At 37.7% G+C, this 23,630-nt stretch overlaps 1 protein-coding gene across 1 annotated transcript in view; it reads left to right on the top strand.

Annotated features, from left to right (window-relative positions):
- whrna (whirlin a) overlaps positions 1–23,630 on the top strand; it is a 65,264-nt gene that overhangs the window by 23,868 nt on the left and 17,766 nt on the right. The window contains exons 2-5 of the mRNA XM_056731496.1: positions 5,514–5,735; positions 8,760–8,885; positions 16,284–16,492; positions 18,048–18,084. Of these exons, the coding sequence (XP_056587474.1) occupies positions 5,514–5,735; positions 8,760–8,885; positions 16,284–16,492; positions 18,048–18,084 (594 nt within the window). The remainder of the gene's footprint in view (positions 1–5,513; positions 5,736–8,759; positions 8,886–16,283; positions 16,493–18,047; positions 18,085–23,630) is intronic.

Genomic DNA, 23,630 nt, shown 5'->3' with positions numbered 1-23,630 from the left:
ACTAAAATGATTTGACTGATATCATAATTTTGAATATATATCTATCAGCGATGCACCAATTTCTCTTCTGATACCTATAGCTGATAATTCATGAATTCATAAATGCGATTATCAGCCAATAGTGTAAAAGTTAAAAAAAGGTATCGACCGAAAGTGATCATTGGCCGATACAGTATGTGGGTACATCTCTAATATATATAATATTATATATAATAAACATGTAATTTTTTTATATTTTATATAAAATATACATATATCATTTTTATTTATATATTTATACAGAGTGCCTACATACATGTATCAATTCATTTTTTTGTGTAATTTATTCTGACAGCCCTGTCTACTCATGGGGTCCAGGGGAGAGAGGGTCACCCATAAAAATGTCTTGGATATACTGTAAATGTGCATGCAGAAGTCCGATTTTTGACATTTAATAGGTTCCTTGTGGTTTAACTGTTTAATATTCAAAGCAGCCAAAAGTGTGATTCAGCCATTATGTGAATTTAAAGCCAGCGCTATAATGTTTATCTTTGCTCCTGTCAGCTTTGATTTAGCTAAATCAATTTACCCTGACATAAACGTCTTTAACCAGCCCTGAGAGATGATATTGTTGTTTGCGTATTAGCATGGCCCACCATGCTATGTTTGCTTTTGTTGTTTGCAAAACCTTGAATTATTCTCCAGTGTTTCAGTCGACGGGAAAAAATTCTCCTTATTTTTCTCTCGATTCAAGTACAAAATCTGCCCTTAAGTCAAGCACTCCCTTCCTCTCACTTTGTTTCCTTTCCTGGAATTCTTTTGTCCCACCAAAGTGGCGAGTTTTGCAAAATTACTCATAAATAAGAATGAGATGTGAGACAAGCAGCTGGGATCCAGAGAGAAGTGAAATATGAAGAGGTTTGCAGTAGCAACTCACTGTTGTCAGATCGATCCCTCAAGCATATCACGCCACAGTTGTGGAAAGGATGTTATCTCTGTCCAGAGCTGTCAAACTACATCAGACCTCACAGCCAGCAACTCCTCATTCTACAACTGATATTGTTTTTCACGTTTTGACATTTCAATGCTTAATTTTAAGCATTCCTAGTGAGGAACAATGTGTTTTGTTGCACCTGTTGTCAAAGTCTCTCACTTAATGGACAGAATGAAAGATTCTTTAGTTAGTATGTTGGTGGACAGTATTTTGCCAATGCGGTTATGCCCTGGGGGAGCGAAGGATGGTAATGGCCAGTCACAGTTAGATGGTCAGTGTGGGTGCAAAGTGACAGCCAGCATTTGGTACTTTTGTAAATGTGCATTTTCCTGCATTTTCTGACCAATTAGTGCTGTGTGTCTGCTCTTATTCCTCTCCCGTGGGAACAGAAAATCACCCAAAATACCTCTTAAGAGTAGCTGCAAATGAGATTTTATGCTAGGTCAGAGAATGCTGGGAACAAGTTTGATTTCAATTGACGTGTAGGGAGAACACAATGGTTTACAAAACTGACACTCTGTCAGGCGACCAAATTTTAGAACATTTAGGTTTGGCTGATTTAAAAACTATTCCAGGTGACTGGAGATGGCATGTATGCATATCTCAGCAGCCCAGAAATGCCTAATCTTTCATTCATCACATTATGCTCCATTGAATCTTTAATATTGTTGACTCACTGTCTTCCCGGTCTCCATCCAAAACCATTCAATCACATGCAAACGTCCCCTCTGTCTTTCAACCCATCTCGTAATCACATTCTGAACACACGCCACCGCTAACCAGACCCAATTACCCTTTGTGATCATCTAATTGGCCTCGTTTTGTCATGTTAATTCTAAGCAACGATCACAGATTGTCTGTTTATGTATGCGTTCAACACTATTCTGCTTGCTTCAGTATCTGCGCCAGCTGGTCAGTGCACACCCAGCATCATGTCCTAACTTTCACAGTTTATGGCTTGATTTCTCATTCTGTTCTTGGATAGTTTATCACCCCACTGGAAATAATAAATGGATATATCTGCCAGCAGTTCTGTGTGTGTGTATATGCAGGGTAAGGATAAACCATACGTTGTGGGGTCTAACTGTGTGGACATTTTGGGGAAAAACAGCTAAACAAACTAAATAATATTTGTATTATTATTTTTTGGCTTATTTTATGGGGTAGGGTTAGGGCATAGAAAAAGTACACATGTATGAGCTGTGTATATCAGCTTTTCATGTTTATGCCTTGTAAATTAAAGGAATAGTGAACCTACAAAATGAAGATTTACTCACTCTGTTGTCATTTTAAACCTGTGTGATCGTCTTTCTTCTGCAAAACACAAAAGAAGATATATTATTTTGAAATATATTGGAAACCAACCAAAAACCGTGGGTTCCCATTGAAGTGTATGAACACAAAACTAATGCAAGTCAATGAGGACCAACGGTTTTCAGTTACCAACATTTTTAAAGAGTACATAACTGGGGATTTTTAACGTCCTACTTTGGTTAATGGAGTGTCCAACAGCAAGTTATGTACATAGGTGTAAAAAAAATATTTTGTCATAATATAGGCAGTAATTCTTACCTTACTTCTTGACTGTCTCTCAAATGATTCGTTCCGCAATTCATCTGTCTAATCCTTTCCGCGAGCCTAGTCTGATGTGATTGGTCCGATAGTCTTGTCTGCTGTGGTTGGTGTACAGCGAATGAGCCCCATTTGGGGGAGAAAAGTGAAGTTTTCGTGGGCAGTCCTAGCAAAACGTAGGCGGGGACTATATGTAGTGACGTAAATCCGCAGCGGTTCGCGAATCGGACTAGGGACGACTCGTTTGCCTGATTCAATTTTTTAAAAGCCAATAACTTTGTTATTCATTCACTTTCGGATTTACAACTTGGCAGACTGCTTACTTTCAAACACGGCGACACGCTGCATGAAATGTCTTTTTCGTGATCTCATGTTATGTACTCTTTAAAAACACCTGTTTTGTGCGTTCATGCTAAAAAAGTCATACAGGTTTGAATTGATAAAGGGTGCGTAAACAATGACATAATTGTTATTTTGAGAGTGAACTATTTATTCGATTTACTTCAATAGCTCTGCATGTTATTTGATGTAACAATATAATGTTTCTAAAATTGTTTTACAATCTACTTGTGCACAGTTTGCTCTGCCACTGAAAAGACTTTCCTTTTTCAGCTGATGTCATCTAGGCCACACAGGCTATTAGATAGTATGAAGCGATAGCCTCATAGCTATTCTGGGTCCAATTTTGTATATAACTCTCACGTTTTACGACACAATCAGTCCCACAGTATTTTCCCACATTGAATAACCCATTTCACTCTGAAACGCATCATATTAAGGGAGAGAAATGAGGTGTGAATGCGATTACATGTTGACTTTAAGGTTGCTATTCTGGCACCGTAAGAGTTATGTAAATCATGTAATCAGTTTGCGTGGTGTAATTCCTTATCTTGCAGGTCGGTAATGCTGCTGTAGGTTGTGGAGGATGGAGCAGACAGCTGAGATCTGTTATACTTTACAGAGACTGTACAGCATCACACCGCTAATGCAATCCAGACACCTGAATTGACTCTTTAAATTGCAGATATAGTGAAATGAATGCTGGTACTTTACTTGAAGCATTTAGGGGGGAGTGGTATTTGAGCACAGTTGACCTGTTTAAACTTACTTTGTGGTGTATTTCGGTTTGGTGTTCAAGATAAATGAAACACAGAATATCTTACGTTTCTCTAAATATCAAATTTTCTTTTATTACGTCCTTCACATCTTTTGGTGGGCTTTTCCTATTTTTTTTTCACACACTGCATTATTTGCTTTCCTAAGGTGACATTGTATAGGGTGCAATCTCACGCCTCCATTTCCCCTTCCTTCTCTCGCTCTCTCTCTCTCTCTTTCTTTCTCTCTCTCTCTCTCTCTCCGTCTCTCTCTCTCTTGTTGACACACTCCATCAGACAGTGTGACACTCAGCACTTTAGAACAGAGATGGTGCATTTAGATCCACACTGCCAGGCTGCCTTTCATTTCTTAGTATTCACGGCAGGTCCAGAGCTGTTTTATTTACCTCTTGACCCTCATTCTATTCATTTTCTCTTTCATCTTCCCTCTCTCATGTTTCGTTTTACTCTCATTCCAATCTGCCTGCATTTTGTCTCTCCTCCATCATCCCTCCATCCCCACCACGGTAAATAACGCTGAAAATCCTGTCCCATGCAAGAGACCAAACCAGATGCTTGCCGAGCAGATTAAGTCCGAAATAAATCCAAACTTCGGGCTTTGAAACGTTTTCTAGGATTAGCGATGAAGAAGCTCTTGTTGATGTTTCTGTTTGACGGTCGCTGTTTTGGGGAATGACTCACAAATAAGCCTTTATTTTTTTACACTTCCAATCTAGACTGCAATAGTTTGCACTCAAAGAACTCGATAAACATTTGGAAAAAGTAGGTCAGAGACGCACAACGTAGAAATAAACGCCGGAGGATGGGTTGAAGTCTGAGCTGCATGGGAAGTAGATTTTGGGAAGCCAGAAGTTTTGTGAGATGAGCCCAACAGTGTGAGGGCTGGGGCAGCGGTGAGATGCGAGTGTTTAGTGCCAGCGTGCCGTAGCTGCACGTTTGTGTTTTAGATGTGAGAACAGTGTCATTTCACACTCAATCTCACACTGAAACTGTCGCATCCCGTGGTGAGATCGGCACTACACTTGATCTGCACAATGATAGTGAGCACAGCAGGCTATCGGAGACCAATGAGCCAAACACCACGGGAGCTGTTAGTTCATCGTCATGTTCCTCCATCAGTCTCGTAATGTCTAAGAAGAGATCGACCCGTGCGTCTGTTTGTTTGAAGGATTCAAAGACTCATTTACTCTGTGTATTTATATTATATTATAACTCTGATAGTATTGTGGTAATGCATCTGTTTTAATGTTTCAATAATGGTTTAGTAGTTTAATGTAAAGGGTTTTTGAACAGCTGTTTGTGAAAAATGATATTGTTAGGGTTTATTTTATTTTATATTTAATTTAATTTTAACTTTTATATAGAGTAAGGGCATAGAATATGTGGCATATATCTGTAAAAACCTCAATAAATTATGGAAACAGATCCGTAAACTAGCTTTACATAAGTGTGAAGAGCACTTCATAAATAGAAATGAAAAGAATTAAAGATAAAAAAAAGGTTGTCATATGTTACCAATTCAGTAAATAGACCGATTGAAGTTTTACATTTTTTTGTCTGGCATTAAAATAAAAGCTTGTTGTTAAGTAAACTGGTAGCTGTGTTATGGAGCTGACTGGTTTCTCGCTAGTAAATATCAGATTGACCTGGATCCACCCTTAACCACCAACCAGATAAACTACAAGCACATGTTTTGAGTAACATCTTTATTTTTAAATTGTTGTAAGTGCAGCCGAATAGTTAACACATCTGCATGGGTGATAAAGCACGTCATCATTTGTAACAGTTAACATTATCAAATAAATCACTCAGCAGACATCGATGACTGACTGTAACTCTTCTCTCTCACTCAGGTGCTGAAGGGAAGCAAAAAGCTCTGCATGTCGGTGCGATCCGTTGGGCGGATTCCTGGGGGCTATGTCACAAATCACGTCTACACTTGGGTTGATCCGCTGGGCCGCAGCGTGTCACCACCTCCTGACCTGCTGGAGGAGCATCGCAGCGCCACACTGCGCCGGTCCAACAGTCAGGGTCGCAGCCACATGCAGCTTCTGCAGGACGGAGATGAGAAGAAGGTGAAGAAGGGCCTTGTGTGATTTATTAATGAGCAGCAAGTGTCCCACATGTGCTATATGGTTGATGTTTAGGATTTTCAATTCAATATTGAAGCACACTGTTGATTTACTATAGTTAAAGCTATATATAAAACTAGAAGAAAGTCTCACATTCAAGGGGGAACACATTTATACAGTAATTCCAGTCTGATGGAAATTTGTACATATTTTTGCATAAATTTGTACAATCTTATTCGTGTTAGTACAATTTGCTTTTATGTCATTGACGTAAGGTATAGGGGTGGGCTTATGGGAGGGGCTTCAGTATCGCTTTTTTCTAATAATCCTATGATTTTGTACGATTCACATTTTATAAATGTATACGTTTATACGTTAAACTTTTGGTTATTGGCATTCTTCAAAGTATCTTCTTTTGTGTTTTGCAGAAGAAATTCACTTAATAACGCTGAGTACTTCTTATAATTAAGTACTTTTTATAATTAAGCGTATTTTTTCCCCTGGGCCACGATTAGTAATTTAGCTCTTATAATGCAAGAAAATCCTAAAGAGTTTTTAAACACTCAACGTAGAAGTTTGTTTTGTTTACAGCTCATCAGCTTTAATTACGGACGGCGATTTGGAGTTCTTGTGAAGTTGAAGAGCTCTGCTTTGGTATAGGTTGAGTGTTTTGTCATTAAGGAGATGAGATTTCATTGGTGCGTAAGAGGGGTGCAGATGAAAGATTAGCCTTGTCTTTCATGAAATGCAGTGTATGATCTTATTTCCATAAACCGAGGCTCTCCGTCTTATCCGTGCCAGCTGATGAAAACGTCTTTGAGATCAGAGTGCCATTGGACTGCTGCCCCTTTCTATAAGTCATCATTTATCCACTGTCAAATGAATAAATCTCTGAGCGAAACTATCTGTGATCATTTGCGAGAGCTAATGGACAATAGAGCGTTTTTAAGACAGAGATTTATAAGCTGCATAAAGTTTTACCTGATTAGTTCTTTGAGACTATGATTTCGTTGTCTCACTTGGTATCATTTTGGATGGGTTGAATTTATAGGAAACTTTAACTTCCGTCTTATATTTAACAAAGCGTTCTTCACAGAGATTCTATAGAAGAACCAAAGGTTCTTGTAAGTTCTACTTTTTTCAAATTCTTTATGGAACCATTCAGACAATTCTATGACGTCTTGAAGCATAAATATTTAAGAGTGTAGAAAATGGGATGCCAAGGATATCGTTCCTGTGTTTCGTTATTGTGGTGTAGACGCTGCCATTCTCTTCGTTCATTATTATACTTTTTTTATAGTTTTATACTTATTATCGCTATTATTCTTGGTGTGAACAGGCCTTTAGAAGTAGAGCCAATATGTTGTTGTTTTGAATCATGTAAGGGATGTCATAAGCTAAGTTTTTGTCTTTTCAACTCTAAATGTTAAATGACTCTTTTCCAGAAATATTAAAATGTGTGCATATCTTTGTTGCACGTGCCCTCTATTTGCATTTTTCAAAAATCTATCTGGTAAATATGTGCACAATGTGTACTCGGCAGATAAAGCCTTGGTGTTTGATGTTGTTGTGAGCCGATGCTTTTTTCATTCTGATCTAGTATAAATTTAGAACAATGCCGTCTTAAACGAGCAAATCCAAACCAGAGGATTAATGTTGTGGTCTAGGTGTTTAATCAGACGATTATTGAATATGTATGAAACATTAAGAGGCGGTCTGCGCCACCGTTACTCAGCCTCCATCAGACCTGAACGAACCGAGATGTCTGCAGTCGCACGCAAGTGCTCCGTTATGAATTTTAAACAATTCAAATGAAAGAAAAAATAAAGAAATGAAAGTGTTAAAAAAATACTTTTTATTTTCCATTTGCCTAAGGTCCTATAAGCGCTCGGAAAAATTATTCAATCAATTAATGCGTTGTTTTAGTCCACAGGAAACAAATTCAGCCTCCTTTTAAATGCGAGAACCTTTTCCTCTCTTTATTAATCATTCATTACATTCATACCGTCACAGTCCTGAGCACAGCCCGTTTCTCGTATTTGATCCCCCGCTATTCCTCATTCCATTTTTTCCTTTGTTCTTACGTGACAAAATTCGCAAAAATGTGATTATAGGGAGAGTTTCATGACTCGTTCACCCAGGTGTAAATCTGCCAAGGCTATTGGAAAGCGTACGCTCTTTCGCGGGCCGGCAGAAGGTGGATGCGTCATGCTAGCGGAGCACGCCGGCAGCATTCGGTAATGCACAGCGCAGCAAAACCGCTCTGCCCTGATTTACGGCCTTGTTTCCTCGCTCCCACATCGTGGCAAAGCAATTCGCTGGGTAATTCGGACAAATTCCTGGGTGCTGAACAGAACTTCCAGTAAGTGCCTTCCGAAGCCGTCACCTGTGCAGCTGCCAGCACGCTTTAAAACTAAACATAGCAGAATATATAAAAAGACCTGTTCACAGCGCTGACGTTTATAAATGTGTGGCATTATGAACAATGACACACAGCAAATGCAGTACGGCCCTACGCCACGCTGACCTTTCAGGGATGGCTAGTGGTAACCTTTAAGCAGCATGCTGGTGGGCGGCCGGTGCTTTTATATCCCAGAGTGCATAGGGGCTTCGGCGACCTCAAGGACGGAGCTGTTTGATTGGCTCTTTGGGGTTTCTACGATGCAGGGTAATCACAGGACTATTGTTGCTTTCTGCGGTGGGTGTTGAGGAGGTCGAGGGTGAGTAACATTTTGTCGTTTTGCTGTTTCAGCAAAACCTTGTATGGGTTGTCAGAGTAAGGAATTATGGGGCTAAGACGCTGTAATAGCTGCGCTCTGTGTGAGTGCTGAATTTTAACAACACATTTGCGCTGGGGATATATTTTAATCTCGGATGTAACCGTAATGTTTTGGTGATTCGGCTTACAGGGCATGCTTATGTGAATTGAAAACAGATGCCACCTCACTAATGGATGCACACTCTTGTATTCATTTGCTGACTAAGTATCATTCAGTCATCTCGTGGCTCTTATTATCTCCTTAACAGGTGAATCTGGTGTTGGATGATGGCCGTTCTTTGGGTCTTATGATTCGTGGGGGGGCCGAATATTCTTTGGGCATCTACATCACAGGAGTGGACCGGGGGTCTGCCGCAGAGTGCGGGGGGCTGAAGGTACAACTTTTTATTTTATTTTCATGATGCTATGGTTACAGTATACAGTTTGCTTGCACTCACAATCATCTGCTTTAATAGAAACACAAACATTTCAAACTCCATCCAGGTCCACGTTTCTCTGTCCAATCTTTAAAAGTATTATTTTCATATTATTCTTGATTTTTCTCTCTATTGTCATTTGGTTTATCTGTGCTTGCTTTCAAAGGTTTTGAGACACCGGTTCTTCTGTAGTCATTTAACTATTTTCCACATTTTAGAATAATAGTCTAAATCATCAAAACAATGAAGTGCGAGTTTCAGAATTGCGCACTGACAAAAATCGTATATTTTAGCTTCTTTATAGTAATCATGCTTTGAACTCTGGGTATTATCTTAACCACCCTCATGAGATGCACTCTGGCATGCTTTGTTAGGGTGTCGGTGGGTGGTTATGTGTACCCACTACAGGTTGGGGATAAACCTTCTATTGGGGACGTGCTCATTTGTAAATATATATATATAAATATAAAAATACAGGAAATCGTTTTTTTAATGTTATAAAAATGCAAAACGTTGTATTTTATGGTTCGGTTGTAGTATTTATAACAAGCTGTGTACAAGAACAATTGAAGTCTATGGAATGTCTCCAGTGTGTGTGTGTATGCGTGTGTAAGACTGTCACATCTCTCTTTCGGTTTGTGTTGTATTTGAGTAAATGAGGGAGATTTAGCTTCACATTAGCACTCTTTGTGAATCAGAGACTGTTTCTTGGTTAAAGACGTTTGTTGAAGTACTTCAAAGTGTCCAGCTGTTTTAATCCTCCCACTGCTTTCCATTTTAGAGGTATGAAAGCAGAATTAGCAGAATCCACTGTGAATTTCTTTAGCTTTTCTTATAGAGTCACCAAATAATTAGCTTGGACGTTCTGGGTTCATTCTATTATTCAAATCCATTTCTCATTGTGAGCTAAAAACCATTACTATGAGAAACTTTCCCACATTTAAGGCTGACAGTTTGCATTGTGCACAACCTTTGAATTCATGGTGGGATTGAGAGGAGATGACAGTCGGAGAGGAGGGCGATGCAGACACGGACCGTGAAGTGAGAGAGAGCTGGGTGTTTTATCTTTAGACCATACGTCTGTTTTTTAGAGAGATGGGTTTCTGGGTGCCTGTTTGGCAGCAGACTCTGTTTACCATGTCCCAGTCCTGCTTTGAGGACCGCAAACATAAAAGCGGCCTCGCCTGCATTTATCATGCCACGTATGTGATAAACAACCTCATGAATGCTGCACCTGGATACATGCATCAACAGTATGTAAAATGAATCTTATATAACTCAATGCAGTTTTATAGTTCAATGCAAACAATTATCATATCACTTGTCATTAAAAAAAGGGAATTAAATAGTTTTTTCACAATGTGTGAAATACACTTCTTGACCACAGCTGTCAAGCTTTAAAGAAACACAAAATAAAACCCGAAAATGTCTATGAAATTTCCTCTAAAGTCAGACAATAGCTTTTTGTGGGGAACGGAAAGAAAATGCAATTACTTTTCATGAATAATTCAATATTTATTAATATTTCTTATGATTATGACAAAATGACCAATTTTAAAGACTTTTTATTTTGTGGTTTGATTTATTATTCTACACATTCTGTGCATTTTTGATTGAATTATAATTTAAAGAATTATAATTAAATATAAATAATTATTATTGAAAAAAAAAAATGTACTGCTAGCACAAAAATAAAAGTAATAAAGAATGATGGTAAAAGTTTAACTGCACTATTGTCACATAGCAAAACATAAATATTTACCTTATTTATGAATAACCACAAGTTCGGCTTCAGAAAACGTGCTTTTTTGTCCTGTTTTCAGTTTGACAGCTGTGGTCACTCCTGTCATTGTATTGTAATATGAGCAGCGTATAGCCTTTAAAAACAATCCACCATTCCAAAGTGAAGAAAACCGCTTTTCACTGGATAGTCTGACACTCGGAGCAATTGTGTTATTACGCTGTTTGCAACCAGTGACCCTCTGACCCCATTCTCAAATATAGAAAACCAAAAGGAGAAACACATACTTACATATCTATTTTCCAGGAGGTCCTATGAGATGAAGTTAAGGTCAAGGGGTCTGTTGTTTAAAGTTTGTGCCCAAAATATACAGCCCTGGACCTGTGTGAAAAGATTCATTTTATCTTTCGCTCCTGAGATGAAAACAGAAGGGAGAGATCCATAATACTTGACTATAAGCATATGCTGTACTAATATTCCCTTTAACTACCTTTTGGGAAGGTGAAATTGCCTAAGAGCGCAAACATTGTGTCGTATTAAAATTGGTCTTGTCTTTAAAATCTGGCCTAACTAATGCTAGCAGAAATTAAACACTTCACTTTCACTTCTAGCTTTCTACTCCTTGACTAAAAAATGGACTTAAGGATTGGAAGAATTTCACCAATGTTGCACATCAGGTGTGGGTGACGATTATTCAATGCTGCCTTAGAGAAATGTGCTTATCGCACACCGGCACAGCAGTGATGGATGAATTTAATTCTATTTCTGAAACTATTATGGCCACATTAACATTTTCACCCACGAGCAACACGAGCAACAAACATCTGCTGCCCTTTCTTAACTTTTCTGTCTCAAATCCTAAAGTTAGAGGTCGAAAAAGGCAGATTTAGTTTTAATTGGAGGGAATAACGGGGTTGCTTATTGAGAATTCACTTGTGTCTATATATAAGAGTGTTCCTAAACATAAAGCCTCCGCTGACCCGAGAACAGCCAGAACAGTTAGTCACCGTGCTTTCATTGAAGCCTCTATCTGTATGTCTATTTTTGGCCAGCCTTTGTATTCGATGTGATTTTCTGCTTTGATGGTCATTATGTGTTTGTGAATATATTATTCAAGGTTCACTTTGGACTCGGGCTGGTCTTCCATAACTTTGCTGAATGGTGAATGAGCAATACAATAAGAGCACATCTTGACCTCAGAACTGTAAAACACGTTAATGGCAGCGACGTAGTTTGTAATGGTCAAATGACTAAAATCCTAATAGGATAAAGGCGTAAGTACTTTATTTATTTTACAGAGAGAATTTACTGAAAGTCAGCGTTCTGAAAAACTGCTTATCCCTTAGCTGGTATTGTGGACCACCTGAGACTCACACAATTACTTTTGATGTTTCTATCTATGAAGCAAAATTTCTTTCCCTTTCTGTAGTATAAAGGTACATTTAAATTTTTACAAAAGTACAATCCCCAAAAGCCTTCGGCCACTATTTACGGTGAACAATTTTTACTTTTCTCAAACAGGTTTGGATGAGGGTCAACATGTTTTGGGTAAATTATTCCTGTACACCCGAGGAAAAATAAAGAGACCATTTCAGATTTTTTTCAGGTTTTATCAATTTACTATTTAAGTAAAATTATTATAACGTTATAAAAATGTAAAATAATTTTGTTTCGTTCTGTAAACTAGTAATTTCTTCCAAATTCCAAAAGAAAATATAGTTTTTTTTACTGTGCAAAGTGGTGAATATGACAAACAATGCAATGTTTGCAGATCTTGAAAACTACGTTTTCACATTTATTTTAGATTTAGTTTAAAAATGAATATATGGTGGAATAACCTCTCTGCGGCTGTATCTATATTTTTAATATTGTAAAGTATGTTCAATGAAAGTTACCAAGAAAAAAACAGGCCATGTTTTTGACCTTGCCTATTAGTTTCAATACAGGACCTCATAAAGCAGTGCTACTAAGTAGTGTACTAAACTTAAATTACTCTAAAAATCTATTCCTGTGATTTATAGCTAGATCAATGCAATGTGATTTTTCACCCTAATAATATTTTACAGCATGTGCGTTCAGAATCGGGAGCTGTCAAGATCCTTATCAGTCATATTGAGTGCTGACACATTCCCTACTCCATTTTGTCAAGTAATTCTAAATCACTTTAGTCCTTGAGCAGAAAGTCATTCGCCCTGAAAACTTTCTCTCCGTTGAGTCGTACATGTAACACCCATTGCCGTGATATGTAAAATTTCTTTTTAACCAGGAAGCACATTGACTTGTACCGACTTATGTCTCTTAGAGGAGGAAGTCGTTTATTATCTGAAAAATCCCTCCGGGCTTATAAAAGCCTTTTAGACTGTGAACGTGACCACTTCTGCTCAGTTGTAATCCATTTTGAAATGGCCACGCCTCTGCCTGACTGACAAATACAGTACTTTAACCAGCAACCGGGGTGGAAGGGTCTGTACTTTATTCGGCCTGGATGGCTTCTCAAACCTTGAGTACTGCTGGTGTAGCTATAAGTCTTAAACGTTCATTAAGTGTAATGATAAATAAATGGATGGATGGATGGGCCAGTTAGCGCGGTGTCCATATTCAGAGCACAACCATTCATCAGAGAGAATGAGAAAAACGAAAGATTGAGAGAGAGGAGGAAAGAGACGATGATTAAATGAGGGAGAAGGGATTGGCGAAACAGTAGATTAAAAGAAGACAAAGGGACAACAGTTGCTGTGAAGTTTTTTATTCAAGATTCAAGTTTATATTGGATACTACACAAACATCTAACATGACTAACTATTCTTCAAAAGTAGCTAATGAAATATATATTATTATAGCGGATGTTTTACTAGTTGAGTTGAGTGTATGTTCTCCATTCAATATCACATGATATTTTCATCTCAGATGATTAGCCTTAAAGTTAAAGCGGCCCTAACACACAGGGTTTCTGCCAATCTCATTTTAATCGTGAGTACCTATAGAGTAGTATTGCATACTTCGTATCTCGGAAAAGCATTTAGTTTGATCACATTCATAAACAATACAGCTGTACAATTACTTCCGAAATCATACTGTGCATGCGGAGGGGAGGGGTAGGCTGAACTAAAGCACATTGTCAACAAAACATAGACATCAGTTTCACTCACCACATGCGGTTCATGTCTGGCATCTTTTAGCGCTGGGATGGCTCATATATCAGTCTCAAATGATCTTCAAATCCAGCGTTATATCCAACGTTCATATAACATTCACTACCCAAATGCAGTGCCAAACATACACCTGAACTTCGCGAACATATGCTCTCTCTCTCTCCTGCACACAAGTGAAAGTGATGCTGCGCATGCTTCTTCTCCTGCTCTTCGTACTTCCGCTTGGACGTATCGTGTGCTTTTCCAGAAGAATTGTCCAATAAGGACAAAGAAAAATTGTTACAAAACAGTTTTATATGTTCGAAAAAAACTTTCCGAAACCTGTATGATCACTGGAGAGTGTATTGAGCACAGAAATACTATGTTATACGCCCAACTCGTTTTTTGACAAGTTGACAATGTTAAGCATGAGAAGACAGCACGTTTAACATTGTAAAGAAGTCAGAATGTATGACACCTTTAAAGCTTGTTCTGATTTTCTACTCATAAAAAAAAAACTCAGCTCTGTATACTGTGATAGACTAAATGAGACCAGTTTTCTTTTATTGCACTTATGCTTTTTGTTGTCCTTATATTGTTCCAATTGCTTCCATTGATTCCCTCTTCTGTAAGTCGCTATGGATAAAAGCGTCTGCTAAATTACTAAATGTAAATGTGATTCCATTTCTTCTCATTCCTTAACTTTCATTGCTTTTTTGCATATTATAAAAAAGACAGTGACTGTACATCTTGTACAGACTTATAGTCCATTTAAGTTTTTATCTTCTAACTATCTAGACGGTTTCCCAACGGGATTCGCAAACTTGCAGGGGGTTCATGAGATATACTGTCACTGCGTCTCAATTCAAAGGCTGCTTCCTTTGGAGGTTGCATCTTTCGGGCGCATACGTCATCGAGTTTTAATATTTCAGGTTTTATTTCAGAAAAGCAACCGTAACATTTTAAGGTAAGAATAGAACTACAATGATTACATCTTAAGATAAATAAATGTTAATTTTATGTTTTCTTTTTTTACTGGAATGAGACAATCTCAGTGACGTTTGCAGTCCACAAATTCAACCTCCGGAGGACACAGCCTATGAATCGAGACGCACCTTGTATGTCTACCAGTTTACATACAAGTTGTTACCCTTACTTTGAAATAAAGTTAAATTGCAAAGAAACCTTTAATAAAAACAATATTTATTATAAAATACAACTAATAAAAACTTAAAAAAACCTAAAAAATGTATGTAAAATAAATACAAGTTAAACATGCATTAAATTAATTAAATATCAAATGTATAACACAAATTCACAGTAAATCACTTTGCAATATATAAAAGCATATGCCAACTCATAAATGTTTAACATTTGGATAAATGTCATTATTTATTTAGTAATGAGTTAATAATGTGTTGTAATTTTTGGCAGAAATACCACTTTCCATCTTTAAAAAAAAAAAAACATTTTCTCAGTGCCCGGGAACCAACTATATGTGAAATCCCACATAATGTATGAACACACAAGTAAATGCAGAGAAATGCAGTGACATATGCTTATGAATTAATAATCGGGTGTTTCACTAAGTAAAGTGAGCGTTCTGGTATCTGCCGCATCGATTTTAAACATCTCTCCTGTGTTCAGTGGGATAACAAAGCCATATTATGTCCAAATTGATCAAGTCAATAATTTATTAATATTGTGATTAGCTCAGAGTCCTCTTAATTACCCCCAAGTGTCTTCAGGGGGCAGGTATTGATCCAGAAAGAGAGAGAGAGAAAAGAAAAATCCCACAGTAAGGACTTTACCTACAGAAATGTATTACTCTGACTTGAGCTTTATTAGGGTCGGATTCTGTTACTGTTACTGTGGCGCTCTGTAATTGTAATAGTCAGTTTGCAAAGCAATATCTGTACTTTTCAATATGTAAATTCAGTCAATTTCTTTGCAAATGTATTAAGGCCTCGTTGACCTTCCATGCACAAACTCTAGAAGGATTATTGACATGTCTGGACTGGATTTAAATCACTGAACAGTTCTGGTCAGTATTTATATTCCCATACCACTGCTTAGACAACTGATCCCATCTGAATAGAGTTTTGGAGTGACAGGAAAAACTAATGAGCGACAAGCGAAGGGATTTTGGGAAAAGAATAAATGCAGATTGATGGTGTATGAAGATGCTAGAAGGGATCAGATGAGACCGCTAGAACTCAACACTCCACATACTCTTGTGTGCGTATCTGGGTTTGTCCGTAGATGTCTGATGCCCACTTTTTCATATTCAAATCACACATTTGTTACTTTTAACCAAAATCATTTCTGTTTTCCACAAATTTGACCCCATTTTATCATTGAACCGATATTTGGCCGGTTATCCAGACCACCCCACCTCCATCTCCACCCCCCTTTCCCCGCTGTCCCGCTCTGCCTGCACCAGACCACCCACCCTCTCCTCTCTCTCCCCTGTCATTTTTACAGGTGGGGGATCAGATTCTGGAAGTGAACGGACGGAGTTTCCTGGGCATCCCACACGATGAGGCCGTGCGAGTGCTGAAGTCTTCTCACCATCTGATGATGACGGTAAAGGATGTCGGGCGACTGCCGCATGCCCGCACCGTGGTGGGCGAGACCAAGTGGATTGCCAGCTCACAGATCACAGAGAGCTCTGCCAGCAGCAGTGTTACAGGGTGAGGATAGCATACAATATACAGTATCGCTGCTATTCTTCGGATTCATTCTTCTTCTGTTTTGCCATAAATCATTATTATTAGTCGCCGTTTATATTTGTCACTGAGTTTTGCGAATATCTAACCAATAAAAAATATTTAAAAGGGCTTGACCACTTTGACAACACAGTATTTAATCGTTTAAAAAGTTAAATGTTTTTTCTATTCCCTGAAAAACAGCAAAATTGGATATACACGGTTTCAGAAGGACTGCGATGATATTGATCTTTATTTAACAAATAAAATGAGACATTTCAGACATTTTGATATAAGAAAAGATCTGTCTGCCTGATCTCAGAGGACTGTAAAATCTGTTCACGAGATTATAAGACAGTGCTGATCTTTTGCACGGCCTGTTTGGAGAATGAGAATATGTTTCTAGAGTGTATGTGTGTGTGCACATGAACAGCAGACTAACAGGATCGTAAAACAGCTCAGGTGTGTCCTGCGCCAGCACTGCTTTTTAATGGAGGTTGGCTGATGAGCTGCGCTAGGGCGCTGCTGTCTCATGCCAGAGTAAAAATGCAAGCTGGCATTTTATGAAAAAGCTTTTTATCACGCTAAACGTGAACAATCGTAAGCCAAACCCAAGGACAACTGGCGGAGGAATGTTTTAAGCTATTTTGTTATTACCAGATTCCATCATTAAATAATTATTGATGCTCATGATATTGTGAGGGTGTGAGATGCATTTGCTGTTGTTACAGAATAAACGCTGACGTGGTGCGTGTATCATTCTCAAAGGGTTATTTCTCCCAGAAATTGTAATTATTTTATTTATTCAGCCTCATGTCATTCCAAACTGAACACAAAAGAAGATGTTTTAAAGAAGGTCGGTAATATTGAACCCCAGTTACTTCTATTGTATAGACACAAAACCACTGAGACATTTCTCAAAAATCTTTCGTTTGTGTTCCACATGTAGCCTACGTGTTTTGAATGACACAAAGTAAAAAAAAATACACATTTTAAGGTTTGTTTATAATATGTATCGGGTGACTAAACGTTATTTTCCCCTGTACATTAACTTGAAACTTATGTTGTTAAAGATATTAAATATTAATTAAAATATTTTTAAATGTACAAAATTATATCCCAATTTATAAATTTGTAATTCACCCCCAAAAAAAATTCATACATTTTCATCAATTACTCTTTTAACAGCATTTAACATTTACCTGCATGCAGTGTAATGTCTTCCTGTATTTATTTTTCAAAAATATAATTTTATTTTATTTATATATATTTTTTATGTTTCTGTATGTTCTGTCCTAGCTCTTTGTGCCTTAAACTCATTTGTTGCTTGTTGTAATGTTTCAAAATATATGATAATACATATGCCAAGATATAATATGATTTTTATTTTATTTATTTTTATTTATTAAATCAAAATAGCATCTGTTGCATACATGGCAAGTAAGACCTTTTTGATCCAGCATCTATCTGTGGATGCCTCGATAGGTTGTTGGTGACGTATGTAATATTGATTTCTCCATCTTTGCCGTTTCTCCAAAAGACTGTCCCTGGACCAGGGAGCGTCAGCGTCAGGAAAGGTGAGTGTTTGTTTTGTTAGAACAGAATGTTCTCTCCTCTCTCTGCCCTGAGTGACACTGTCGATGTCATGTAGGGAGATCATGAGTCTGATTCTTCAATAGCTCTCTGCAGATCTCAGTGTTTAGTCTTCCATGGGAGAAAAATGAACCCAAAAATGAACCTTCTGCCTTATTTACTCACCCTTACTCCAAACCCATCCGACACTAGAGAAATTCTGAAGGTCATTGCTTTCCAGTTACAATGATTGAGGACTAAAGCTTTCAAGCTTCAACAAGGACACAAATCTATCGTAAAAGTGGTTTGAATGACTTAAGTGCTAGTTTGCTAGTCTTCTGAAGGCATATAAAAAGTTTCTGTGAGAAAAAGAAAACCGAAAGTCATTATTACCCATAATGATAATCCTCTCCAGTGAGCTGTCCAAATCGCCCCCTTTGTGTTGAGTGTATCGCGTTGCGGCCCCCCAAATAAAAATGTATAATCTTAAACTCAGTTATTCAGTTTTCCAATGCTGGAACATCAAAAAATTTGGGTAGGGGTTTTATTTTCCTGAGGTTTGATCGCATAAAATCTATGATCATTTTCTAGATTTCATAAAATACCACAAAATCTGTGGTCCCCCTGGATCCATCTTTGGGTCCCCCAGTTTGAGAACCACTTCTGTAAGGTATCAGTCATAGGGATGATACTGTACATTGATGCTTTTGGAATCTCTTTGAAGCTTCAAGTCTTCAGTCCCCATTCATTATAATTTCATGAAAAAAACCGGCTTCCGTCCAGTCCTCAGAATTTCTCCTTTTGTGTTTCACTGTTAATGAAAACTATTTTCAGAAGTTGATGTCAGTAAGCGATGACAAGTGTTTGAGTGAACTGTTCCTTGAGGACATCTTAACCCGATTTATACCCCACTTGCTTTTGAGTTATCTTCCATAATACAGAATGCTCACGGGAGCCTCCTGGATCTTTTTTCAAAGTCTTTTAATGTTGAAATACCCTTCCTCTTTGTCCTCCGTAGTGAAGTTATATTGTCTTTATGCAAATTCAGTGATTAAGCAGCATAATAGATCAGACTCAATATATTTGCATTGCTTTGATGAGCGAAAGAATCTCTCTGTGTTCTTATCTACCTGTGCCAGACTCATCAAAACGGGGTCAGAATCACACATCTCTGCATATTTGGTCCGAGCGCCATCGCTATTGATAAAACATGAGGTTGATACGGGAGCAGGGTGAATTGCACGCCAGCGTTGCTTAAATTAAATATGCACAGATAGATTCTAGCTCTGACACTTACTAGAAACCTCTTCTTGTGCGTCTCGCGCCGTACGAGGGCCACAAAAAAGCCGAGGGACGTAATGAGGTGAACAGGTAGAGGAAAGTAAAGTGAAAGACATGAGGGCCAGAGATAGAGGAGAAGAGATGAAAGAAAAAGCTGGTATCGCTGTAAATTGCCATCTTGGTTTGAGTAGCGTCACTTTATATCTGCGGCTAAAAGGGATGTCAAGTAGGCATTGTCAAGAGTCTTTGATCCCCTGGGCACATGCTATCCAGGGTGATTTGTATTCATGTGCTGGTTTCCGCAAAAGACATATACACTTACCATTCTTATCCGTTACTGTGTGTGTGTGTGTGTGTGTGTGTGTGTGCATGAATTGGACAGTTTGACTAGAAAGAATATGAGAGAAAAAGAGAGAGAGAGTGTAACTGTACTATAAGTCCACAGCCTAGTAAAGAAAACATTCAAAATGTAGATACATATAGGACATAAAAAAAATGTAAAAAGACCACATTTAAAAAAGATGCTGACAGTGTGAAGAAGAAAAAATAAGGTGCAAGGTGACCTGATGATGTGGGTTTTACAAGGTCCGACACTGTTCGCTGAGGTTTATGCACAAAACAATGGTTTCCAATAAAGCTCCAGCAAAGCGTGAGCTCTTGTTTAATACGGCAGGGCTGAATATTGAATACGGTGGGAATGACAGTCTAAAGGACACTGTTAGATAGAGTGTCTGGCCTGGACGTGTCTGTGGGCAATGAGCTTTTTGTAGCTGCTCGTTTTGCATCCCAAAAAGCTGCGGCTCCACATTACTTCAGAGGACGTTGATAAGTTGGGTGCATCATTTTTTTTTGGCTAGAAAGCATAGTCAGCCATTAATCACTCCCGATATATAGACATAAACGTCTCATTTATATCTAGACGCACAGAAATTATTTAGCTCCAGTGTAAAAACATCACAATTATGGATAATAACATTGTAATAGCTTGAGTTTCATCATAAAGGGATAGTTTACCCAAAAATATAATTCTGTTCTTTACTCACCCATCTTTACTTCTGATGAACACAGAGAAAGATATTTGAAAGAATGCTTGTAACCAAACAGTTCTTACCACCATTGACTTCCATAGTAAGAAAAATGACAATGGTAGTCAATAGTGCCCCAGAACTGTTTGCATTCCTACTTTCTTCTAAATATCTTCATTTGTGATCAACAAAACAAAGAAATGTATAAAGCAAGGCCAAGAACTGTTTGGTTACAAGCATTCTTCCAAATATGTTTCTCTGTGTTCATCGGAGCAAAGATATCTATATAGATTTGGAACAACTGGAGGGTGAGTAATGAAGACAGAATTTTCATTTTTGGGTGAACTGTCCCTTTAAGGTTATTGTGTGGTCATGAAGCGGATTTATTTACACCGTGCAGTGCTCCAGGAAGATTTTCCAGCGTTTGACCGCAGAACAAGCCAGATACTCATATAAATGCCTCATTATGATTTCATCAGTACACATTCAACGCTCCCTGCAAATATGTTGTAATTGAGAAGGAAATTGCGACCAGCTCAGCAGGGGGAGCTTTGATTAATTGTAGGTCAGTCACGAGATAGTTAAGGGTTTCACTGGAGAAAATTATGATGTTTTTATTAAGAAAGCGACATACTTTTAGCTCAGAAACTTTGCGGCTTGTACACCTTCAGCATATAAATTTTGTGCTTGTCACTGTAACATTCGCTTTAGTTGAAGCTCATTTCGGATTCAGACGTTGAGATTGGATTCACGTCTGGTTGTATTTTACGCTTTCCGCTTAGTTTAACACTGACTCAGCTCATGAAATATAAATGAGTCGAACAATGATGTGAGGTCACAACTTTACTCTCTGGGAGTCTGAGGGTCTCGCTGTCAGCAGGATGAAAGAACGGTGCAAATTCTCCCCTTATCTTTTACTCTAACGATGAATTAGCCTCTGAAGTTGTTCTGCGCTGAGGTTTTTTGCCAGAATTTCTTGCTGAGTGACCTTGTGGAGTCTTTGCTGAGTAAAGCACTTGCTTCTATTGCCTGACGCGAGGTCTCTGTGCTGTTAAGAGAGGCTTGTTTGATATGACCCCTCCTTGCCAACACAATGCGGATTCAGAATCGAATTTTCCAGGTTGAACAATGGTGGCCAAATAAGTTGAAAATACGATAAAATTATCATGAACGCATTAATAGAAATGAAACATTTATGAATATTGGTGACTGAAATGAAACATAACTTTTCTGTAGCTCAGTGGTAAGAGCATGGCTCTAACAACGCCAAGGTCGTGGGTTGGATCCCAGGGGATTGCACATACTTAGAAACAAATGTATAGGATAAAAGTGTCTTCCAAATGCATAAATGTAAATGTAAACTCAAAATCTGTCATCTTTCCTCTATAATGCACAGGCCAAAAAATCACAAGTCGAGTTTAATGATAATAAAATTCATAATAAATTCAATTTAAATCAGATAAAAATCAAACATGCTATCTGTAAATCTTGTTATTTCAGAAAGACGTAAAAATGTTTAGAGTCAAAAAATTTATTTTCTTCTGATCTGATTCATTCTAGTGAATCGGTTCATTCAAATGATTCAGGCACAGACTTGCTTCCGTGATTGTATTACGATTCTTTTTGTCTACATTTTTTATTGTTTTTATATATTCTAGAGTAATGTGAGTTTCTAACTTAAAAAATAAACCACAAAATCATGTAAGACATGTAGCATAGCTTATAGTCATGTCTGATGCTTAAACTGGAGAAATGATTTTACAATAAATAAAAATACACACTTTGCCTTCAAAAAAAAGATCCATCAACGTACGGTATTCCTTCAAGCCAAATCTTCTTCTGCATTACAGAGCCCATAGCACCATGTGAATTGTAACTTTGCACTCACAGGATGTTTTGATGTTTGCTTTTGCCTGTGTAGAAGAAAGCGTGCTTATCTCAGACAGCTTATCTCCTGTTAGCCCTGAGCACATCAGCTATCGACTGCTCCGCTCTGCCACTGTTTTGAAAGAGGTGTTAAAATCTATCGGTTTTTTGAGACGTGATCTACCATGCACAAGAGTGGATGTAGCTTGAGAGGGGAAATGAAGCTTTGGTTTCAATGGTGGCTCTCAGGATGAGCTGAAGCAGCAGTAATACACTGTGCAATAGTCTGAGAAAAGATTTTAAAAGCATTGTTATAGTTACTTTCTGTATTTTGGTGGTCCGTATGTAGAAACACCTCCCTCCTTGTGGCAGAAACCCCTCAGTCCAAACACGTGTCATTTAAATTATGTTAAAAATGTTAATCATCTGATTATGTGCCTTTTCGCCTTTGGGTTGAAACTTTTGGAGGTTAATGTGACATTTAAAAAAATGGCATGGCATGGGATGAATTAATTATAGTTTTACTTTAATTATGGTTTAGAATATTGAAATGATTTCTTGCAGTGATTTTGTATGACCTTTTTGTATACAAATAGTTATTGATTTTTCAAATAAAAAGATCAAAGACCAGAATGTCACATGTTTGACTATAAGAGATTTAGAATATATATATATATATAACAATATAATTCCTTAAATAGGGATCTTAAAGGATCTTGAAGACTGCTTTCATTTAAAGGAAAATGGTTTGGGGATGCAAATGTGTTCCTAGTAATGGGCCGAAATGTCTTCGCTTTAGTGATTCGGTTCATTCAGATGATTCAGTCACTGATTTGATTTCTTGCACAGATTCTTATTGTTTTCATGTATTCAAGATGAATGCGATACCAGTGCATATCACTTTAAGAATTCAAGAATTTTGCAGAAAAAACTTGGCTCTACAAAGATTTCAAAATATGTCTTTGTGTATTTTTGGTTTATATTTTATAGATTTCACTTTTTTTTCATAGTAGTAGCTATTTTTGTTAGTACTATAGTTTGTCGTTTAGCTCACTTTTGACTTATTTATAACCAATTTGGGGTGCGTTTGTATGGTTCCAATAATCTGCAGTCTGAAGCTGAATTTCCCCATTGTTAGATGTTTATGTTCGGCTTTATATCAAATAAAATGCCTCAGCTATTGTTGAATCATCTCCCTTTTGTTTAGATAAAGCTCAATCTAAGGCTAAATTGTCTCATTTGAGATTCAGATTCACTGGGGTGTGACGTGTGGAGACACGACTGAAAGTGATGTGCTCTGCATAAAAAGTACTGACAGATGAAAATACTGGTTCCTGTCAAGATCTCTTAAAGAATCTAATTCATCAGCTATGTGTTCT

The sequence above is a fragment of the Triplophysa dalaica genome, chromosome 19 (genome assembly GCF_015846415.1).
Source record: "Triplophysa dalaica isolate WHDGS20190420 chromosome 19, ASM1584641v1, whole genome shotgun sequence".
NCBI classification, from domain to species: Eukaryota; Metazoa; Chordata; class Actinopteri; order Cypriniformes; family Nemacheilidae; genus Triplophysa; species Triplophysa dalaica.
Note: the sequence above shows the minus strand (reverse complement) of the source record. Positions and strands in the feature narration are given on the sequence as shown.